We start from the raw sequence: 24,608 nt of genomic DNA on the forward strand, positions 1-24,608 counted from the left end.
CGTTAACCATGCTTCAAGAATATGCCAATAAAATGCAAAGACACTCTCTGTCATGTTCATAACAACTATGATTATTCTACAGCAAAGTTCAGAAAACTTTTCTGGAATGTGTGCTAGAAAAACTCAATTCTCACCTCTCTTGTCAGCAAGACACATAAGTTCTTTATATTCAAGTCCTCATAAAAAACAAAAAGTTATAAAAAACAGTATTCTGTTTGTAAATGGTTACTCACATGGGAACTAGCATATCATTTTGACCTTAAAACATTTGTACTGATGAAATCCGAGGGTTTCACTACATTTTCAGAGAAAACCACTTCTTCATCCTGCTTCGGATCTGCTGGGTCTTCACACTGTAGATGATTGGATTCATCAGGGGTGGAAAGAGAACATAGATGTTGCCCATAAGAACATGAACCAAAGGTGAGAGATGCTTTCCAAAGCGGTGTACCATGGTGAGACCAATGATGGGAATGTAAAAAACCAGTACTGCACAGATGTGGGAAACACAGGTCTGCAAAGACTTGAGCCTCTCTTTTCGAGACGCAATTGCCAGCACTGTATGCAAGATGAAAACATAGGAGATGAGAATAAGGACAGCATCCAACAATAAGGTACAAATCACCAGAGCCAGGGCATAGAAGCTATTGAAGCGGATGTCAGAGCAGGCCAGCCGGAGTAGGTCCTGGTGCAGGCAGAAGGAGTGGGAGAGGATGTGGGGTCGGCAGTAACGAAACAACTTCAAACGGATGATGCCAGGAAGAATGGACAAAGCACTTCTCATCAAAATGGTCACAATGAAATAAATGACCCTACTATTAGTCAGGATCGATGTATATCTTAGAGGATTGCAGATTGCTATAAAGCGATCAAAAGCCATGGCAAGAAGGACTCCAGACTCCATGCATGATAGACCATGAACAAAGAAGGTTTGAGCAATGCAGGCATCCAAACCAATCTCCTGGCCGAGCCCCCACAGGATCCCCAGCACGGTGTGCACAGTGGACAGCGCCATGCACAGGTCAGTGAGGGCCAGCATGGCCAGGAAGTAGAACATGGGCTCATGCAGGCTCGGCTCAGTACGGATCACATGCAGCACCAGGCAGTTTCCCAGGAAAACCACAGCATAGATTAAGGAAAAGGGAACTGAAAACCAGGGATAGTACTGTTCCAGGCCTCGGAACCCCATGAGAATGAACATCGAGGAGTTGATGATAGAAGGAGAAGAAGCAGGCATGAATAGTTGAAGGTAATTTCCAAGGTAAGATAAATATATATTCACAGGTTTATTTAAACTGTCTGCTGCCTTTGAGAACAGTCAGATATAACACAGCCTCTCGGAGTAGAGCATAGGAAAAGCTGTCTCTAGTGTCTAAGGGAAGTTAAAGTCTGTAGCAGAAGCTACAGCAGAAGATGACTTTCCAGGGAACCTCCTTTGTGTTAGTCTCAGAAGTTATAGAAGAAAATCAATGTCCTGATCACTTTAGGCAAATTAGATCATTAACTTCATTCCCTTTTAGTCTCTCTGAGCCACTGGTAGCACATCCTCCAGGTGACAGTAACTAGCTATCGAGAGCACAGGGCTGTCCTGCTCTGCTGCTCCTGAGAAGTCTCTGAACACTCTGTTCTTAAGGCCAGGGGGTCAGAGTGCTCAGGTTTATGAGGTAGGAAAGAAGAGGACTGTGTGAGTCAGGTGAATCCAGGCTCCTGGGAGACCACTGTTCCCTAGGGATGGATGAGGCAAGTGAGAGATTCTGCCTGGTCACTTCCAAACTAGCAGTTCCCTGGGATTGTGAGGAATGAATGAATGACGCATTTTCCCTGGAGTTCACAACTCTTTTCTAATCTTAGAGGAAGATCACCCGCATTGACTGAAAATTCAGTACTTACTGAAAAGGAGAAAGCAAGAGATGAACATCCAATGGGAAAATAGAATGTCAGCATTCTGAAGAATTTTTCTTGTTTCCTTCTCACTCTCAGATAATTAAAAAATATATATTTTAGGGAAGGTGGCGTTTCAGTCAGCGGGACAACGCGGCATCGACTCTTCAAAGAGAAGCTGGGAGTTTTCGCCACCGTTGTCGCCACCGTGAGCCTCGGTTATAACGATGAGCTGCAGTTCTTGGAAAAGATCAATAAAATCTGCTGGAGAATCAAGAAGGGCTTCGTGCCCAGCATGCAGGTTGAAGGAGTTTTCTATGTGAATGATGCTCTGGAAAAACTAATGTTTGAGGAATTAAGGAATGCCTGTTGAGGTGGTGGTGTTGGTGGCATCCTGCCAGCCATGAAACAACTTGGCAATGTGGCTTCCCTGCCTGAGTTGTTCATCGATCCATTGGGCTTCCTGATGTCCATTCAGGTTATGGGTTTGCTATTGGGAATACAGCAGCCTTTGATATGAGTGACCCTGAAGCAGTGGTATCCCCAGGTGGTGTTGGATTTGATATCAACTGTGGTGTCCACTTGCTAAGAACCGATTTAGATGAAAGTGATAACTTGCCCAAGCTATGTTTGACCACATTCCTGTTGGAGTGGGGTCAAAAGGTGTCATCCCAATGAATGCCAAAGACTTGAAAGAGGCCTTGGAGATGGGTGTGGACTGATCCCTAAGAGAAGGCTATGCCTGGGCTGAAGACAAGGAGCACTGTGAGGAGTACAGAAGGATGCTGCAAGCTGACCCCAAGAAGGTCTCTGCCAGAGCTGAAAAAAAAGGCCAACCCCAGCTGGGGACTCTGGGAGCAGGCAACCACTATGCAGAAATCCAGGATGTGGATGAGATTTTCAGTGCGTATGCTGCTATTAAAATGGGCATCGACCATAAGGGACAGGTGTGTGTGATGATCCACAGGGGTAGCAGAGGCTTGGACCACCAAGTAGCCACAGATGCGCTGGTAGCTATGGAAAAAGACATGAAGAGAGACAAGATTATAGTCAATGACCGTCGGTTGGCTTGTGCTCGAATCGCTTCCCCAGAGGGTCAGGACTACCTGACCGGAATGGCAGCGGCTGGGAACTAGGCCTGGGTCAACAGCTCTTCCATGACCTTCTTAACCCGTCAGGCTTTCGCCAAGGTCTTCAACACAACCCCTGATGACTTGGACCTGCACGTGATCTGTGATGTTTCTCACAGTATTGCCAAAGTAGAACAGCATGTGGTGGACGGAAAGGAACGGACTGTTAGTACACAGAAAGGGGTCCACCCGAGCTTTCCATCCTCACCATCCCTTCATCGCGGTTGATTACCAACTCACTGGACAGCCAGTGCTCATTGGCGGCACCATGGGAACCTGTCGCTATGTCCTTACAGCACTGAGCAGGGCATGACTGAGACCTTTGGAACAACTTGTCATGGAGCGGGCCGTGCTCTGTCCCGAGCAAAGTCAAGACATAATTTAGATTTCCCAGGACGTCCTAGACAAATTGGCAGACATGGGAATTGCAGTCTGTGTTGCCTCACCCAAGCTGGTTATGGAAGAGGCACCTGAGTCCTATAAGAACGTGACTCATGTGGTGAACATCTGCCATGATGCCGGAATCAGCAAGAAGGCCATTAAACTGAGACCGACTGCTGTTATCAAAGCATAGAACCCTGACCACGGCCACTGGACACCACTGACCCTCACTGAAGTGGAAGAGGACTTAAATGCTGTTTAGACATCAGACTCCAGACCTGACTGGTTCAAGGGTGGGCAGTTGTAGCTGCCTGTTCCGAAATGGCTGGCGGTGAGGCTCCTGATTCAGCAGCCAATGTTGTAAACTTTCCTTCTGGGAGGAGTGACGTTGACCCCATTTGGAAAAGGATGTAGATGCTTCCTCCCTGATTACCCTACAGATTTTTAGGAAAATCTATTAGGGGGTGGGGATAAGTCAAGAAACGGCCTTACTCAGCCATACAAGTCTTTCATCATCAGAATGAAGTTCTTTACACCAACCTCTGTTTCCAGCCTGAGAGGTGTCGTGGAGAACATTCTGTTAAATAGGAAGGTTTTGAAATGTTACTTTTTGCTCTCCGTTTGTCACTATGTCCATTTATACACTCATATACCCCCTTCCCCTGCACTGAGCAAAACCCTAAATACCATTCTTACTTGGAGCATGCAAACAGGTCACAGCAAGATGTTAGACAGATGCACAATGGGATATGTTATGGAAGGGATGTGTGTGGAGGTGTAGGGATAGGGACCCAAAAAAGAAAATAATTCTTCATAGACTTGCTACCTTTGTAATTCTGAATATAAGGCAGACTTTTGACTTACCTATAAAAATGATATCAGCTGGTGTCTGTCATTGATTAGACTTGGTCTTGCAGAATTTTCTTGAATAAAAACTTGCACAGCAGCAGCAGAGAACCCTCATATGATACTGAATGTCTTACATTTGTGATGGAATTACTATAAAACATCGAATGGCCACAACTGTGATGTTAATGGTGACTCTGTTGACAGGTTGACTAGTTTTGTGCCACCTAATCACATTAGGTGTTATATTCTGTGACATCTGAAAATGTTAAAGTTATAGATTACTAAGGCCATAGTTGAGTCCAAACAGCTAGTAAAATAGAAAAATCTAATAAAGTTGTAAAAATTTTTTTTTTAAATAAAGGCTTATTGATTTTCTCTTAAATTCACATTTATTTTTCACTGAATTCTTCAGTAGACCTTTCTCTCCTTTCTGAACCCTAGAAAAATGTCTCCTTTCTGACAGGCATAACAGAGAGAACCATATATAAAAAAGGTTTTGCAAAATGTTACAAAAATGACACACAACATATTGCTAAAACATTCAATTGTATGTTAATTATACTTAGTTTAGTATGTACCTATCTGTAAAATCCTTAAAATATTTTCTCCTCTTCATAAGTGTAATTATTGACAAGTGCTGTATATGAAAGTATACATAACTATTTATTCAATGTTTTCTGCTGAGACAATTCAGTAAATCTTATGTAAAAGTTTCAAATATAGCACTAATAACAGTTGTCCTAATTCATTTAGAATAAGTATCCTATCTGACATCTCAGTTTTCTCAAATTCTTTAGGATATGTTTTCTACAAACAAGGACGATCTCCTACATAACATTAATATAATCCTCAGATCATGAAATTAACATGGACACATTACTACCATTGAAGTTTTAGAACCCAATGCAACTTTCTCCAATTGTTCCATTAATGTAATTTATAGTAAAAAAAAAAAATTCAATTCAGAATTTTGAGTACATATTTGTAGTTCTGTCTTTTTAGTCTCCTCTTTGAAATGTCCTCAAACTTTTCCTGTTTTGTGTGACACAAACTTGAAAATCACAGGCCAAGTATTTTGTACACTGTTCCTCAGTTAGGTTTGTTTGATGTGTCCTCATGGTGAGATTCCGATTACGCAGGAATGCCACGGAAGTGAGGCTCTTTTCTTCTCATGCATCTGTTCAGGTTATGCCTGCTATGAATTTCCCCAACACTGATGATGGTCACTGATCATTTAATCAGGTGGGATATGCCAGGGTGTGTCATTATAAAGGTATATATTTTCCTTTGGCATTTAATAAGAATTTTGTGGGAGGGAATTTGAAACTGTGGAAATGTGTTACAGTTATCAGTTTTGCATTTTATTGAATAGGTAATTAGCAGTCACTATCACTTCTTTAATGCTCAATCTGTCCCAGATTTGGCCAGTGGGAGCACCATAATCTGTCTTTGGCATGTTTTTTACATGTGTTTGTTATTCTTTGAGCACTTCTTTGCTTTTTGGTACAACAAGATATTCAATGTACTTTCACTAACCTGGCCCTCCACTCATCCATTTTCCCAAGAAGGTATGGCTCCTTTTCCTACAGATCACTGTTTAGAAGCTGAGATTTGCCTTCTGGATGGGTCATTTCTATTGGGGAATCAATGCTCCCAGGCTCTCCAGGGGAGTTAGCTAGGGTATTAGGTCTACATTTATTTGTCTAACTGTCTGCTTATATTGAAAACCTTAGGTGCACCTTTATACAGTTGATTCTCTTTATTTATGGTAGTTGTGTTCTATAAAGTTGCCACATACACTGAATTAGTGAGCACAGAACTGTTTCTTCTAGGGGAAATACAAGGTTAGGTTTCTACAAGCCTTGGTCACATGTTTGCATTTGACAGCATTGTGCATATAATAGTGTAACAGAAATACTATTGTGTTTTATAGACTCACGTGCCAATGTCCCTGTAAAACAACTCAGTCTCATAAGCATTGAAACCTGCTCCTACACAAAACCCTTTCTGTAAAAAACTTAGCAGTTATTTTAAAAATATCTTCTTCTGCTTCCTCATCTGTAAAAACTGCCCTGCCCGACATTTAATAGTTTCCATGCCATAGGCCATTTGAAACACTCAAGCAGCCAGCACTCGCTGAAAAGGGATGACATTTTCTTAAGCCTGGGAATTGTGACCATCAATTTCTTGGGCTTTCAGCCTCACAGCAGTGACATCCACTGTGCGCTTTTTGTCAGTTGTCACCTCATGAATACACAAGTTTAGTTGCTCTCCCCTCTTCTTGAGAGCTTCATAGTGCACGATAGATGTTATTTTAGCACATTCTAGAGTCCTCACGTACAGATGTGGGGATTTTCTTTTTTTTTTCTATATGTACCATGTTGTTGATTCATTGACACTGAACTCACAACACTTGAATCACTCCTCAGGAAGTTTATCTAACATGCATTTTCTCTGTAATGTACATCCCAGCCTTCTTGTACTTAGGGAACACTAGACAACACTATGTTTGGAGGCCATTTCAAACAGCAAAATTATCAGCAAAAGTGCAAAACTGTTTGAATCATGACACTAAATAGATGGTGAAGAGGATAATTATTTACAGTATGAGGGCTGAAACAAGAAGGAAGAGTATTACCCTGTTTGACCCAGCTGGGACATGTACATTGGGAGACTCAATATTCTCCCACTCTGATCATGTCCACAAATGACCACAAAAGCTCTGAATATTAATTTGGGGTAACAAATTGACTCTTTTTGTTTGTTTCTTTTTACTATGTCATGCTCTCACTTGTCCATGATAGTTCTCAACCTTCTGAAATCGGCTTTGCCTGAAAGAAAAGTATTTAATTCAGATTTTTTGATTAGAGTTAGTAAGGTATCTTTCTCTACCCTTTAACTTTTAACCTGTGTCTTTAAAGTAGTATCATGCAGACAATATATAATTATATATACTTCTTAATGAACTCTGACACTCTGTCTTTATTACTTCTGATATTTAGATCATTCACACCTAAGTGATCATTGATTTATTTGGATTAAAATCTGCCACCTTTGAAATTGTTTTCTATGTGTTGCTGTTGTTCTGTCTCTTTTTTTTCTTTCCTCCTCTCTTTTTACCCCCTTGTCGAGTTTTTAAGTGTCAACAATTGTTTTTTCTTTCTTTCTTTACTTATTTATTTATTCCTTGGCTGTTTTGGGTCTTCATTGCTATGTGCTCTAGTTGCAGCGAGCGGGGTCTACTCTTCCTTGTGGTGCACGGGCTTCTAATTGTGGTGGCTTCTCTTGTTGCAGAGCACGGGCTCTAGGCACACAGGCTTCATTAGTTGTGGTATGTGGGCTCAGTAGTTGCGACTTGCAGGCTGTAGAGTGCAGGCTCAGTAGTTGTGGCATATGGGCTTAGTTGCTCCGCAGCATGTGAGATCTTTCCGGACCAGGGAACTCCCCCTTGTCAAGTTTTAATTGAGCACATTAGATGATTCCTTTTTATCTGTTAGCATATCAATTTTACTAACTTTTCATTTTTGTTTAGTGATTGACCTAATCCAAGCCCACTTTTAACCAACAATACACCACTTTATGGGTATTGAAGGTAACTTACAACAGAATATTCCTATTTCCCAATTTCTGTCTCCCATCTCTTATAACGTTGCTGTTAATCATTTGCTTATCCATATGATATAATCACAAAATACATACTTACAATGATTACATTGAACAAATAGATATCTATTACATCAATTAAAAATAAAAAATAGAATATGTTAGCTTCATTATAGCATTTTTGATGGTTTCTTAATGTAGATGTGAATTTCTGACAATATCATTTTTCCTTATTTTGAAGAATTTTTTAAAGTAATTCGCACAGTGTCAGTTTATTGAAAATTGACTCTGTCAGTTTCTACACATCTGAGAAACTATTTCTCTTTTACTTTTGAAGGACAATGTCACTAGATGTAGTTTAGACTGGCGTTTTTTTCTTTGAATAATCAAATATTTCATTCCACTCTATTCTTGCACGGTTTGTGACAGGAAATATGCTGTAATTCTAATTTTTTTCCTTCTATAGTGAAGTTATTTGTTTCCCCCTCTCCTCTGGATTTTTTTTTAAGGACTTTTATTGAGATACCGTGAACAGACAGTAAACAGCATATATTTACAGGGTACAATTTGGTATCCCAATCTCCCAATTCATCCCTCCCCCAACCTTCCCCGCTTTCCCCACTTGGTGTCCATGTGTTTGTTCTCTACATCTGTGTCTCTATTTCTGCCTTGCATTTCCTCTTTCATAGTTGTTAGCATTTGCCTTATGTACTGAGGTGCTCCTATATTGGGTGCATATATAGTTATAATTGTTATCTCCACTTCTTGGATGGATCCCTTGATCTTTATGTAATATCATTTCTTGCCTCTTGTAACATTTTTTATTTTAAAGTCTATTTTATCTGATATGACTATTGCTACTCCAGCTTTCTTTTGATTTCCATTTGCATGGAATATCTTTTTCCATCCCCTCACTTTCCATCTATATGAGTCCCTAGGTCTGAAATCAGTCTCTTGTAGACAGCATATATATGAGTCTTGTTTTTGTATCCATTCAGCCAGTCTGTGTCTTTTGGTTGGTGCATTTAGTCCATTTACATTCAAGGTAATTATTATGTATGTTCCTATTACCATTTTCTTCATTGTTTTGTTTTTGTTTTTGTAGGTCCTTTTCTTCTCTTATGTTTCCCGCTTAGAGAATTTCCTTCAGCATTTGTTGTAGGGCTGGTTTGGTGGTGCTGAATTCTCTTAGCTGTTGCTTGTCTGAAAAGCTTTTGATTTCTCCGTTGAATCTGAATGAGATCCTTGCTGGGTAGAGTATTCTTGGTTGTAGGTTCTTCCCTGTCATCACTTGAAATATATCATGCCACTCCCTTCTGGCTTGCAGAGTTTCTGCTGAGAAATCAGCTGTTACCCTTATGGGAGTTCCCTTGTATGTTATTTGTCGTTTTTCCCTTGTTGCTTTTAATAACATTTCTCTGTCTTTAATTTTTGTCAATTTGCCTACTATATGTCTTGGTGTGTTTCTCCTTGGGTTTATCCTGCCTGGGACTCTCTGCACTTCCTGGACTTGAGTAGCTATTTCCTTTTTCACGTTAGGGAATTTTTCAACTAGAATCTCTTTCAGTATTTTCTCAGGTCCTTTCTCTCTCTTTTCTCTGTCTGGGACCCCTATAATGCGAATGTTGGTGTGTTTAATATTGTCCCAGAGGTCTCTTAGGCTGTCTTCAGTTCTTTTCATTTTTCTTTCTTTATTCTTTTCCGCATCAGTGATTATCACCATTCTGTCTTCCAGGTCACTTATTCGCCCTTCTGTCTCAGTTAATCTGCTATTGGTTCCTTCTAGTGTATTTTTCATTTCTGTTATTGTGTTGCATATCTCTGTTTGTTTGCTCTTTAATTCTTCTAGGTCTTTGGTAAACTTTTCCATCTTTGCATCCAGTTTTTTTTCAAAGTCCTGGATCATCTTCACCATCATTATTCTGAATTCTTTTTCTGGAAGGGTGCCTATGTCCTCTAAATTTAGTTGTTTTTCTGGGGTTTTATCCTGTCCCTTCATCTGGTACAAAGTCCTCTGCTTTTTCATTTTCTCTATTTTTCTGTGGCTGTGGTTTTCAGTTCCACAAGACGAAATACTGCTGATACTGCTTGATACTGCTGTCTGCCCTCTTGTGGAGAAAGCTATCTAGGAGGCTCATGGGTGCTTCTTGTTGGGAGGGACTGATGGTGGGTAGGGCTGGGTGGGCGGAGCTCAGTAAGACTTTAATCCAATTTGGTGGGCAGAGCTCAATAAAACTTTAATCTGCTTGTCTGCTAATGGGTGGGGCTCTGTTCCCACCTTGTTGATTGTTTGGCCTGAGGCTACTTAGCACTGGAGCTTACAGGCTCTTTGGTGGGGCTAATGGTGGACTCTGGGAAGTTCACCCCAATGAGCACTTCCCAGAACCCCTGCTGCCAGTGCCCCTGTCTCCTCGGTGAGACACAGCTGCCCTCCACCCCTGCAGGCAACCCTCCAACACCAGCAGATAGGTCTGGTTCAGTCTCCTATAGGGTCACTGTTCCTTCCCCCTGGGTCCTGGTGAGCACACTTTTTTGTGTGCCCTCCAAGAATGGAGTCTCTTGTTTCCCCCAGTCCTGTGGAGGTCCTGCAATCAAATCCCTCTGGCTTTCAGAGTCTGATTCTCTGGGGATTCCTCCTCCCATTGCTGGACTCCCAGGTTGGGAAGCCTGATGTGGGGCTCAGAACCCTCACTTCAGTGGGTGGACTTCTGCAGTATAACTGTTCTCCAGTTTGTGATTCACCCACCCAGCATTTATGGGATTTGATTTTAAAGCGGTTACGCCTCTCCTACCGTCTCATTGAGGCTTCTCCTTTGTCTCTGGGTGTGGGGTGTCTTTTTTGGTGAGTTCCAGTGTCTTTCTGTTGATGATTGTTCAGCAGTTAGTTGTAATTCCAGTGCTCTTACAAGAGGGAGTTTCTCCTCTGGCTTTAATCAAGATTTTCTTTTTGTCTTTGGTTTCCTGCAATTTGAATATGATAGTCCTATATATAGATTTTTCGTTTTTTTTTTTTTTTTTTTTTTCTATTTTTCCTGCTTAGTGTTATCTGAGCGTCCTGGATCGTTAGCTTGAGGTCTGTCAATTTTGGAATTTCTGCACCATTGTTACTTTAAACATTTGTTCTACTCTGTCTTTTCTTTCTTATTCTCCAGTCATTTCAATTTTGCTCAATTTTGCAATATTGTTTGACTAGCCTGATCTATTTCTGCAAAAAAAAAAAAAAAAAAAAAAAGAACTACAACTTAAGGTCTGTAACCATGCTGAGCAACATGTAAGTCCCTGCACAGCAAGGAAAGAACACATTATAGAAGTGTTACATATCTACAATTTATCTAGCCATTTCGTCCCCAGCTATTACTCAAGATCACTTGCTGGTTTAGTACTTTACAGTCTAAAATGCACAACTTTTATATTTTATGGAAAGATTTAAGTGGTAAAAGTATTGTGAGGGTCAGAAAAGTTAGAAATCTTATACAGGTTAAAGAGATACATGAAAATAGGTAAGAAACATAAAGTACAAATAAAATCAGTAAATAATTTAGAGAGGGGCTAGACACTGTGGAATGTGACACACACAAAACAAGTCTGATTCCACTTACTTTGCTAGGTTTCTCTTGGCTAGCTTTATTTTATGCAGAGTTGGATTACTTTAACAAGTCCATCTCCTTTGGGATCTTATGATACTTTGGTGGTGGGAAAACGATCAGCTGTGCTACCCAAGAGAAAAATTACCCATACGTTTCACATTTTCCCGATGGTGTTGCCAGCTATGGCAGCAGTGCACACCTGTGGTCATAGATTATCTCCTCTAGAGATAAACAGAGATCCCAGAAGTCTATCCCCAACCAAACCCCATGAGCCCAGTAACATTATTGTTTCTGCGTAAAACCCTCTAGTCTTCGGGCATTCTTTGTCACTAGCACTGGAAAAGCTATAGACAACTGGTTCTTGCTCTAAAGAATAAAGAATCAGGTCTCTGTTTTGCTGAGTTCATGATACTTAAGGAAACTGTATAATATTTTATTTTCTTCTCAAAAGCAGACAAACATTATTAGATATTAGGGGATCATAAACTGATCTAATTTTTAATACTGCTCTGGAAATATGTTTAATTCTCTGTTAAGGTCTGCTATCTCTATCTTGAAATTCAACGGTTCCAGGTTTACTCTCACTGGTTTTCCTGGCGTAGAAGCAGACTATCTCTGGCTCTCCATCCCTTTTGCCTCCATCTATGCTATGGTTTTCCTGGAGAACTGCATGGTGCTCCACGTGATCTGGACTGAGCTGAGACTGCACCAGCCCATGTTCTACTTCCTGGCCATGTTGGCCCTCACTGACCTGTGTGTGGGGATGTCCACTGTGCACACAGTGCTGGGAATCCTGTGGAGGGTCATTCAAGAGATCAGCCTGGATGCCTGCATAGCCCAGTCCTATTTCATCCATGGTCTGTCCTTCATGGAGTCCTCTGTCCTCCTTGCTATGGCTTTTGACAACTACATTGCCATTTGCAACCCACTATGCTACTCCTGCATCCTAATGACAAAATCATGAAAATTGGGGTGGCAATCTTATGTCGGAGTTCTTTACTCATACCTCCAGTCATTATTGGTCTGAAGTTCTTAAATTATTGTCGTCCCCACATTGTTTCTCACTCCTTTTGCCTGCACCAAGACTTGATTCGAATGGCCTGTTCAGATATCCGCTTCAACAGTATCTATGGTCTGGCCCTAGTGGTCACCAACCTGCTGCTGGATGCAGTGCTCATCATCATCTCCTACATCCTGATCTTGCACACGGTCTTAGCTATTGCATCTCGAGAAGAGAGAATCAAGTCTTTGCAGACCTGTGTATCTCACATGTGTGCTGTTTTGGTTTTCTACATCCCCGTCATTGGTCTGACCACAGTTCATCGCTTTGGGAGACAGCTCTCACCCTTGGTTCATGTCCTCATGGGCAATGCTTATATGCTTTTCCCACCCTTGATGAACCCCATTATTAATAGTATCAAGACCCAGCAAATACGAAGGGGAGTCCAGAGATTGTTTTACTTGAAAGGAATGTAAGTCTTGACATCAGATGTGAATGTGTGTAAAAGTCAACAAATGGAGCTCAAAAGGGTAAGAGGCAGTGAATAATTAAACATGTTTAATGTTCTCATTTGTATAAGGTTTTCCATTCTACAAATGCCTTCCTCTGCATTTTCCCTGTAACTATCAGGTCAGGGAAATTGACATGGGTTATGTTGTGATCAATCTTGTTAATCAGAAAATACATGTATAGTTTTGCAAGAATCATATTAATGTCTGAGGCAGCTTAGCTATTAAAATTCATCTTACTCTGCCCAGTTGAGGGAAAATAGATTGGGATTCACACATTATGAAAAAGGTAAATTTTTCTGATTAAAATCCTCCAAGTAATTACTATAGAATCAGCAATTACCTCAGTCAATTTTCCCTACTCTAGGCAACATTCTTGTTTATTGTTTAGCCATTGTCCCTGCTACCCAGTTTATCTACATGGTCACATCATTGAGTAAGCATCATAGAGAGTTTGGGCTTTTTGGATAATTTATAAAGTAGTGAAGCAAACAAACAAAAAAAAAAAACTAATCTTGATGCTAATTACCCACCAGCCAAGCAATCTTCACCACTCCCATCCTACTAAACTGGAGTTAGAGACAATTAGTAATTGTCAGAGTAGGAAAAAAAAATACACTTTTGTGGTTAGTTAGTTTTGTTTTTTGTTTTTCTTTTAATCCAAATATAATACAAATAGCTACTCCATTGAAAACAATTTGAAAATGTTTCCTATGTGTCTATAGCTCATTTAAATACTCTGCCCCAGTTTGGGGGAAAAAAAAAAGGGCATAGAGTGTTACTATGGTCAAGTAATGTAAATATGTTTGTAATTTTATCTCCCATGGAGACTATGGTAGATATTATTTTCAGTTACATACAGGATAGTTTAAAACATACAAAGGTTAAATGATATGTCAAATGTCTAAGAGGTAGTAGGTGATGGGATTTGGAATTATTCTCTTTTATTTTCAAATAACCTGACAGTTCTTTCTTTCCTATCTTCCTTCTGTACTTTTTAATATGAAGTTTGTTAAATGGTTTCTCAACCATTGTAAAACATTTATAAAATAAGAAAAGTGAGAAAGATCACTAAAGTAAATCATGGATGGTAATATAGAGCATGTATTTGGACCCTGTTGCAATGTGTATATTTCCTTAAGATATTATTCTTATAAAGATTTTTATTTGTGTAATCTAATTAAATTTTAAGGCAAGTTTTTTGAGGTATACTTTCAAACAGTAATACACTCTGTTGATATTTATACACTGTTTGATGGACTCTCCAAAATATTTAGTCATGAAATCACCACAGTCAATCAAGATTTGGAATATTTCCATCATCCCACAAGTGCTCTTTTACCTCTTTGTGGTCACATTTCTCCCACAGCCCCAAGTTGCCTACAATCCTCAAACCAATTTCTGTCAAACAGTTTTGCCTTTAAGAGAAGGTCCTGCCAATTGAATCATAAATAATGTATGGTATAACATATTAGCTACTCCTTTCCAGCCGACACAATACCCTTGCTTCTTCAATTACCTACTGCTACATGCTTGATGATCTCACATTATAATCTATACATTCAGCTTCTCCATCAGAGAAGCTCAGTGATAGAGAAAATCATAATTCTAAAAGGGTTGCCACTAAAATGTATACAGCTCTGAACTCCCTGCTGATTTCCAGACATTCATATTCATAAATTTCACCTCTCTCTTCAAACTCTCTGCAATAAGTCCTTTCTATTGGTCATAAGATGCTTGTTACAATTTACAAACTCTAAATTCCTTCTCTCTGCCATCCTCTGCCCCAGCAGGGAAGGAATCTCTTCTCCTTCAGCTAATTTCCTTATTACGTTCTGATAGCTCATTATCATCCCTTTACTTCTTCTCTGGAAATTAGCATATGTATATATATTTTTTGATTTGATTATTAGCTTTTCCTCAAAACCTGTATTTTCAACGTGTTGATTTAGAAGATATTTACTTTCTGATAAAATATATTTCAAGTTTAAGCTCATTCGTTATAATAGGTGCTGTGATCTCCTTCTGCTAATATTCACTATCACATTTTATTATATTTTATTTTATCTTCCTTTCTTTTATTTATTGCAGTATAATTGCTTTAAAATGTTGTATTAGTTTCTGCTGTATAACAAAATGAATCAGCTATATGCATACATATATCCCCTCCCTCTTGGGCCTCCTCCCACCCCCCCCACCTCCAATCCCACCATCTAGGTCACCACGGAGCACCAAGCTGAGCTCACTGTACTATAGTAGGTTCCTTCTAGCTATCTACTTTACACATAGTAGTGTATTTATGTCAAACTTAATCTCCCAATTCATCCCATTCTCCCTTCCCTTCCCCCAACCACATGTCCATTCTCTACATCTGTGTCTATATTCCTGCCCTGCAAATAGATTCACCTGTACCATTTTTCTAGAGTCTACTATCACCCTTACAAACTTATCAGCCATAATGAAATATATGCTAGAATTCTGCAAACTAATTTAGAATTCCAGAACTATTTATTATTCTTTCCTCTTCTTTGCAATGTTTCCTTTAGGATTCCTCCTGCCCTTCCTTGGTCTTTCCCATAAGACAAATACTCATTTATTATAAATTTTCAGCCCAACATTACCTCCTTTCTGAAGAGTCTCCTAATATGCTAAGAAAACTTCAAAATTCTTTCTCTCTGGCCTCAAAATATGACTATTTATTAAATATATCTAGTAGGAATGAATTAGTATTTTAATTTCAGTAGATATGTTTAATATCAAAAATGCATAAAGCAATGCATTTGCAAATCCATTTGCCCCATTTTCAGTTGTATATCTGCATGGAAGGGTCAGGGGGTAGGGTTAGGAAAAGTAAAGAACCAGTCTAAGAAAAATGCTAAGAATCGAATTATCTTAATGTATAAGCTTCCTCTGTTTTTATTTCAGTATTATCCTCAAATACTCACATAAGTCAGGATATATACCTGTTTTAGTTGAAGATATGAAGAGATTCATTAGGGGTGAGAGAAGGGAAAGAAAGTTGAAAAATGCTAACTAGGCCAAGAGGAACTCAGTACTACTTATTTATACTCCTCATGTTAGGTGAAATCCTGTAACTAAAGTATTGTTCTCCTTTAGGATTTCATAAGAATGACTCTTTATATATACTTACAGGCTCCAATTTTCCACAGTCCCCTTAGATCCTTTCTAACATTTCTCTGTGTAGATCTCAGAGGCACCTAGAAGAACACATACTCACAAACTCAATTCTCCAGTCTTCTTACATGCAGGCACTGAGATGTTAATGTAACTGCACATGCAGTTATAAAGAAATTGTTTCCAATGAGACAGATATAGGACAAATATTATATCAGCAGTTGGGCAAGAGTTTGATATAATACTACTGAGGAACAGAGTTAACAACAAACATACCAAGGGATGTCATCATGTACAATAGTGTATTTTTTCCAGCTTTCAAAGGCTTCTAAATACATGAATATTGGAAAAGGTAGTAAGTGCCAATTAAAGGACCCCGTTTCCAGTATATTCTGAGACTCACAATTTAACTTCACAAAGCTGAAAGAGAGAAGTGGAAATAGAGTTCCCTTCCTGATAAGAGCTAACCCTCATACTTTTGAAATATCTTTCTAGGAGATCCCATGGATTTTTCTCACTCAAATAAATTTCTTACTTCTAGAAACCACCAGGTTGGTAACTAATTTTGACCAATCAAAGCTAAGCAGCTCACAATATACAGAATCAACTACCTAACTTTTCATATAAGCTGGCTCATACAGGCATTTTTTTTTTTAATTTGAAGTATAGTTGATTTACAATGTTGTGTTAGTTTCAAGTGTACAGCAAAGTGATTTAGTTATACATACTTATAGATCTATTTTTTTTTTCAGATTCATTTCCCTTATCAGTTGTTACAAAGTATTGAGTATAGATCCCTGTGCTACAAAGTAGGTCCTTGTTAGTTATTTAGTTTATATGTAGTGGTGTGTATCTGTTAATCCCAAACTCCCAATTTATCCCTCCCCCCCTCTTCTCCTTTGGTAACTATAAGTTAGTTTTCTATGTCTCGGTCTATTTCTGTTTTGTATATAAGTTCATTTGTATCATTTTTTTAGATTCCACATATAAGCGATATCATATGATATTTGTCTTCCTCTGCCTGGCTTACTTCACTTAGTATGATAATCTCTAGGTCCATCCATATTGCTGCAGATGGCATTGTTTCATTCTTCTTTATGGCTGAATAACATTTCATTCTATGTTTTACATAAGAAAAGGTTGTTGACCTTGGGAGGATACTTACTGGTTTCTGAAGGAAGGAACATATTGTAATTATTGTAATTGTTATTATTATCTTTACAAACTCAGTCACAAGAAGTTGAGAACTCTCAAGCAACCATAATCCTTTCTTGCTATGCAATAGTCCAGATGAATTTACCATTAGCTTATACTTGTATTTCTGTCTTCCTGCTTGGTTCAAGTGCACTAATCTAGTCTGTGTATTCAGAGCTAATTCGGGTAAAATCTTAGGTAAATATACTTCTCATTAATCATGATTATTATTTATGATCACTTTGAGCTTACTTCCCCTGTCTATAAAGTGAACGATTTGGTCTTCTTCATCATGAAAAACCTTAGCCTGCCCTGGCATAACTTCCCACAACAGCGTGAGCTAATCCTGAATGTTTCACAGACAGAGACAGAATCAGAAGAGCCTTCCATCAACCAGTGTGATGGAAGTGTTCAGACAAGGTTCTTCATCTTCATTGTAGAAGGCAGGATTAGATGAAGTAAACAGCTTTGAAATTAAATATCAAATTCAGGGAAAAAAAAAAAAAACCCTCCAAGCCAGAAGTTTTCTTTTAGCAGTCTTTGATTTCTGGAGAAAATGTGGTAAAATAAAAGACTGTTACAGATTTTCAATCTGTCAAAATTGATTTATGACAGATCTCTTTTTGTATAACACTAAATATAGTATTTAAGTCTTTAACAACATTTCACATCAATAAAGTGTGAGTAAAATGGATGTACTTCAACATAATAAAAGCCATCATTTCACTCCATGGTGAAAAATTAAAAGCCATTTCTTTAAGATCAAGAGCAAGACAAGGATGCCCATTCTTGCAACACCTATTAAACATAGTATGGGAAGTCCTAGCCAGAACAATTAGGCAAGAAAAATAAATAATAGGCATCCAAATTAGAAAGAAGTAAAACTGTCACTATTTGTGGATGACAGGATTTTATACACAGAAAAACCTAACAATTCCACAAAATAGTTTTGAAAAAATGAATGACTATAGTAAAGTTGCAAGGTACAAAAACAATATTTAAAAATCTGGGGTCTTCCCTGGTGACACAGTGGTTAAGAATCCACCTGCCAATGCAGTGGACACAGGTTTGATCCCTGGCCCTGGAAGATCCCACATGCTGCAGAGCAACTAAGTCCGTGCACCACAACTACTGAGCCCACACACTGCAACTATCGAATCCCATGCACGCTCTAGGGCCTGCATGCCACAGCTACTGAGCCTGCACGCTGCAACTACTGAAGCCAGTGTGCCTAGAGCCAGCGCTCCACAACAAGAGAAGCCACTGCAATGGGAAGCCTGTGCACCGTGAAGAAGAGTAGCCCCTGTTAGCCGCAACTAGAGAAAGCCTGCATGCAGAAATGAAGACTCAATACAGACAATAAGTAAATTAAAAATTAAAATTAAAATAAAAATATGTTGTATTTCTGTATGCTACCAGTGTACAAGAAGAGAGAGCAACTAAGACAACAATCCCATTTACAATTGCAACAAAAAAATAAAATAAATTTGAAATAAATTAAACCAAGGATGTGAAAGACCTGTTCACTAAAAACTATAAGACGTTTTTGAAAGGAATTGACAAATATACAAATAAATGGAAAGGTATTATGTGTTCATGGTTTGCAAGAATTAACACTGTCAAAATGTCCTTATCACCTAAAACAATTTACATATTCAATGGTATCCTTCAAAATTCCCAGAATAATTTTTCACAGAAACAAAAAATTCTAATATTTGTATGGAATCAGGAAAGACCCATAAGCCAGCTATCTCATCTGGGTATTTGTTCAAAGAATACAAAACGCTAATCCAAAAAGATATTTGTACCCCTATGCTGATTATGACATTATGCAAAATAGCCAAGATATGAAAACCACTTAAGTGCCCATCAGCAAATGAATGGATAAATAATATGTGATATGTATACACCACAGAATACCACTCACATAAAAAGATGAAATCTTGTTGTATGTGACAACATGGATGGACCTTGAAGGTATTATGAACCTAAGTAATAAGTCAGATGGGAAAAGACAAATTCCTTATGATTTCACTCCTATGTGAAATAATAATAATGATAATAAAACAGAAACTCAACAAAAACCATGTAAATAAATAAACTAAGACAAATGAAAGCAAACATGTAGATAGAGAGATTAGAGTGCTGCCTACCATAAGGGAAGAGAAGGAGGGGTTGGGGTTGGGGTTGGGTAGAGCAAAATGAGTACAGGGAATCTACTGAATGGTAATGGATGGAAAATAACTTTTTAGTGGTGAGCAAAAAAATCAATTATAAAACCTAAAAACATTAAGATGATGAAACTGCTAATTTTTGCCCTTACAAGTCTGACACTATATTTCATCCATTACATAGAATGAGGACATGCCAGTTTCTTATCAAAGGACATGACGTAAGCATATGCTAAGCAGGAGGTAGCGTAGAGAATGAGGGAGAGGGTCCAGATGCACATCTCCAAACATTCTGATTGCTATCATTTGTCATCAGCTGACGGTTTACTAGGCCAAAGTCACAAATCTCCATGAAGAGCTGTCTTTACCAACCTATAAATATCCTTTACGTTTAAATCTTCTATTTAATGTTTCTACAAGAAGCCTTTCTGTCCATTTTCAACTATACACTCATGTGTGACAAGTATATAGCTATTAGTTCCAGGGAAACACAACATTAATGGAAAAATCATGAAAATATATATATATATATATATATATTCCCGCTTATAGAACTAGTTGTTTCCTCTTGAGATACAGTTATAGAACTTGCTTTTATTTAAAAAAATTACTAAAATAGCAATCTTAAGTCAAAACAAGTATACTAAATGCTTATTTTTTATATGTACTTTAGCTTTTGTCTTCTATCCAATTTCCCATTTGAACTTCAGTTATATGATGTCTATTACACTTTGTAGTATGATATTCAATATTTTAATAATATTATATGTTTACATTGCAAATATTACAAATGTAAATTATAAATATATTTCAATACATGAATTATAATTAGTCTTAATGTGCAACTGATGGTTGCTTAACTTTATGGCTTAATTATAATAATGATGATGATGATGAGTGTGTTGAAAACCAACAGCACAGATGGTTTTGTTTCAGACACAATACATCATAATTCATTACACTGATATTTTTATGCAGTAACATTGATGACACTTCATATTTTGAACAGAGGCTAAAGTGTTAACATTTAGTTGTGCTTTTAATAAATGTCCCTAGGACTTCCTAGGTGGTGCAGTGGTAAAGAATCTGCCTGCCAATGCAGGGGACACGGATTCGAACCCTGCCCTGGGAAGATTCCACATGCCACGAAGCAACTAAGCCCGTGTGCCACAGCTATTGAGCCTGTGCTCTAGAGCCCGTGAGCCACAACTATTGAACCCATGTGCCACAACTATTGAAGCCCATGCGCCTAGAGCCCGTGCTCCAAAACAAGAGAAGCCGCTACAATGAGGAGCCTGAGCACCACAATGAAGAGTGGCCCCCGCTCGCAGCAACTAGAGAAAGCCCGTGTGCAGCAATGAAGACCCAACGCAGCCAATAAATAAATAAAAATAAATAAATTTATAAAAAAAAAAAAAAGAAATGTCCCTAAAAGCTGATTTAGCTAAAAACAAATCTTCATAATTGTTTTCTCTGTTTTACCTATTGGCTACATGTATGTTCCAAGTAATTCTGTAAACAAGTGAATTCTTGGCATAAGAATCAGAACCTTAATGTTTCAAATGTAAAATCTACAAATTTCTATTTCATCAAAAAACGAGATTGAGAAAGCATATAATCTGATCCAAAATTAGTGTTTCTCAGATTGAAATTGTGTTATTTGAAATAAGATAAATGAGAACTCAAGAAACATCTGTAGAGTGGAAAATCTTGTATACTCGATCTCGAATCTGTTTGGTCTTCACACCATACACAATAGGATTGAGCAAAGGTGGGACAAGCAGGTAAAGGTTTGATAGAAGAATGTGAATGTAAGAAGGGATATGGAAGCCAAACCTGTGTGTAAAGAAGGAGAAGAAACCTAGGAGGTAGAACTCAAGGAAGACACAAATGTGGGCAATGCAGGTGTTAAAAGCTTTGAGTCTAGCTTCCTTTTGAGGAAGATTGAAGACAGTAACGAATATTCGAATGTAAGAGAGTATGATGGCCATTATGTCAAATCCAAGTATACTGAAAGCCACAAACAGACCAGAGATCCTGTTGACCCGAACATCTTCTGCTGCCAACTTCACAATGGCCATGTGCTCACAGTATGAATGAGAGACCACAGTGGTCCGATAGTGTTTTAGTCGGCATTTGATGAGGATGAGACATAGAGCCACAAGGAGGCCTGCTCTGAGTGTCACTCCCACCCCAATCTGAGTGACAAGTTTGTGGGTAAAAATGGTTGCATGTCTCAGAGGATCACAGATGGCCACGTAGCGGTCCAGGGCCATGGCCAGCAGAACACCTGACTCAATACACTGGAAGGTGTGGATGAGCCACATCTGAAAGAGACAGGCATCAAAATATATTTCTCGTAAATGGAACCAGAATATTCCTAACATCTTTGGTAGCATGCAGGTACTGAGGGTAATATCGGTGGCTCCAAGCATTGCCAGGAAGAGACACATGGGCTCATGCAGGCTGCGCTCAGATTTGATGATGACCAGGATTAGGAAATTCCCACACAGAGAAACAATGTACATGGCACAGAAGGGAATGCCGATCCAGAACTGCAGAGACTCCAGGCCAGGGATCCCAATCAGCGTCAGCACCGAGGGCATGAGGACTGTGCCATTGAGCTGGAGCATGTTGGCTTAGAGCTCCCTGGTTTAGAGCTTCTGATTCAAGGCGGTGGTTTGAGTTGAGTGTCTGTCTTGTTTCCTGTTCTCACCTAGATTCATACCAGCAGTGGTTAAATGTGGTTTCAAATGGCGTTTTGACAGACACACTCATTTTTTGGTGGAGCAACTAAGTGGGTCCAGGAACACAGATAGAGGCTCCCTACTTTATCTCAGATTTCAGTTATCTTCTCTGTCTTCCCCCTCTGCCCCTTTCCTTCTGTGTGCTTTTTTCTTTCTCTCTGTCCCTCTGTCTCTGTCTCTTTTTCTCAGAAACACACGCACTTACATACCAGCTGGCATATACATGCTCACTATGAAGAGAAGACACATTTCTAGTAACCTGAGGGCATGTGGTTGTATCTTCTCAGTTAAAAACTACCCCATTGAATATTCACTTGATTTTCTTTGTTAATAGAATGTGAATATGTAACTGAGATGGTAGCAAATACATTAACCAGGAGGTCAGGCAAAAAGAAATGCAAGGAGTACTAAGTATTCCAAGTGCTCTCATAAGCAGTGGTTAAATAAGAGCTTATAACACAGGGTCCTTAATGTCCAGGAGACAGTGATCTACCGGGCAGTGCCATGTTAAAAACATACATGTCAAGCACACAGAAATGGTATAACACAGTATGTAAATCCTACCTTTATTCGCGAGGTAGATGCTAGGGAATTTTTCTCCAGAATCTTGTATATAATTAGATATTTTAGGGCTAGAAAATAAAAATAATACATGAATCAAAATGTCTTATGAACATTAGAACTACAAATTCTGATACAGGAAAATTTTACTTGATAGAGTAGTGCTCCCAAAAGAAAAGTTGCTTAGTATTTTATTCCTTCAAGATTTTTTCTATTATTGAATTCTGCTTAATAAGATATATTTTTATTTGTAAATGAATGCAGGAAAAATTGGTCTTAATCACCATTATTTTAGTAAAATACATCAGAAATTATGAACATGAAGAATAATTTCAAATACAGTTTATATTGAATAAGTACTTGTATTTGTTCATTGGGATTCAATTTAAGATAATCGGTTTTCATATATTTCCTTTTCATATTTATAACATAGAATCAAATTTTCCTCTGCTTCAACAAGATGCAGATAAACTATCTCAAAATTCTTATCTAAAGCAAACTATAAAAATTATTCAAAAAATGTTTTCTTGGACAAGGTGGATACATGAATGTGTTAGAATAATGATACAAAATCAAATTATTTTGAATTATTCATTTAATATGTGTGGTGATTGTCCAAATCACTACTGCATCTCTCTCCTTATTTCATGTCTCCTTCAACTACCTTTTCCTATACAAGCTACCCCTGAATGTTATTACGTAGCTCAGTATCCTATTTCTCAAGTTCATTCTTTTTGCCATGGAAACATTAGTACATGTTCCATTATATGCTTTTGCTTGTAATTTCCATTAAAAAAACACTATTTACCTAAATTTTCAAAACTTAAAGAGGTAAAAACATAAAAAGACATAATACATTTTATAACTGAGAATAGGTAAAGCAAGGTCTGAGAGACAATTATCATTCTTAGGGCTGGATTCTACTTTGATTATGTTACTGGGTGACCTCACTGTGGAATGGTATGGCCAGGTAAGTCCATCTAATTCAGGAAAATGCAGTAAAAAGCTGATCTAGCTTCAAACTTTTCTATTACTCTTTTTCCATTCAACATTGTCAACAACATGACAAATATACACAAGTGGGTTTAGGGCTCCTATGGGAGAACTTTTATGTTTACTTTTGTATATGACAGCAAAATACCAAATTTCTCTAGATGAAAAAATGTTTTCCCATTTCTTCAAAGTCTCTCATCCATTCAGTGGCTAACTCATGCAGATTCAGCCTCTGAACACCTCTCCATTCTCTCCTCTTGTCATCTCCATGATTTCTCTTTTCAGTCTCTTTGCTCTGTATTGTTGAAATTGTATACTAATGGTTTTCTCTAACTTAGATCTTTCTGCCTCCAAATTCATGCCTTGCTATACAATCTAAAGATTTTGTGTGTGTGTGTTTGTTTTTAATGAAATAACAAAACCTATGTAGTTGTAATATTTTATACCTCTCAGCAAGAAGAACAAATGAAATTGCCTGGGGTATGTACTTTGTCTACATGGAATACTTTTTACTAAAGTAGTTAAGAACATGGATTTGGAAATTGAGTCTAAGTTCCAGCACTTATTAGCTGTGTGCCCTCTGCCAATTACTAAGAGTTTTCTGGGATTTATTTGCTTCCATAGGGATAATAATCATCCTTCCTCATATGGATAATAAGAGGATTACTTGAAAATTAATACTTGGAAGCATTATTTGGAAACATTATGCTTATGAGAATTCTTGGCATATAGGAAGCATTACATAACCGTATGCTATTAATATTGTTGTCATTCACTTAGGCCTTCCTTACAAATTTTACTAGTCACTAAAAAATGCATTTTGGAATTCTATAAAATGTTTTAAAATGCTTCAACATGTATTCTATA

At 38.3% G+C, this 24,608-nt stretch overlaps 2 protein-coding genes and 2 pseudogenes across 2 annotated transcripts; 2 read left to right on the plus strand and 2 right to left on the minus strand.

The window, feature by feature from the left end:
* Positions 1–295: 295 nt before the first annotated feature.
* Positions 296–1,243, minus strand: LOC130829238 (olfactory receptor 51V1-like). The gene has a single exon (XM_057695535.1). The coding sequence runs from the start codon at positions 1,235–1,237 to the stop codon at positions 296–298; it is 942 nt and encodes a 313-aa protein (XP_057551518.1). The 5' UTR covers positions 1,238–1,243.
* Positions 1,244–1,735: 492 nt separating this feature from the next.
* Positions 1,736–3,585, plus strand: LOC130860828 (RNA-splicing ligase RtcB homolog; annotated as a pseudogene).
* An 8,363-nt stretch (positions 3,586–11,948) lies between these two features.
* Positions 11,949–12,907, plus strand: LOC130829282 (olfactory receptor 51V1-like; annotated as a pseudogene).
* An 8,215-nt stretch (positions 12,908–21,122) lies between these two features.
* On the minus strand, positions 21,123–22,073 carry LOC130861757 (olfactory receptor 52A5-like). The gene has a single exon (XM_057750925.1). The coding sequence runs from the start codon at positions 22,071–22,073 to the stop codon at positions 21,123–21,125; it is 951 nt and encodes a 316-aa protein (XP_057606908.1).
* Between the last annotated feature and the right edge of the window lie 2,535 nt (positions 22,074–24,608).

Source organism: Hippopotamus amphibius, chromosome 9 (assembly GCF_030028045.1).
Source record: "Hippopotamus amphibius kiboko isolate mHipAmp2 chromosome 9, mHipAmp2.hap2, whole genome shotgun sequence".
Classification (NCBI taxonomy): Eukaryota; Metazoa; Chordata; class Mammalia; order Artiodactyla; family Hippopotamidae; genus Hippopotamus; species Hippopotamus amphibius.

Excerpts from the sequence above, each read along its gene's own strand:
- LOC130829238 (XM_057695535.1), bottom strand. The coding sequence starts at position 1,237 with ATGCCTGCTTCTTCTCCTTCTATCATCAACTCCTCGATGTTCATTCTC.
- LOC130861757 (XM_057750925.1), bottom strand. The coding sequence starts at position 22,073 with ATGCTCCAGCTCAATGGCACAGTCCTCATGCCCTCGGTGCTGACGCTG.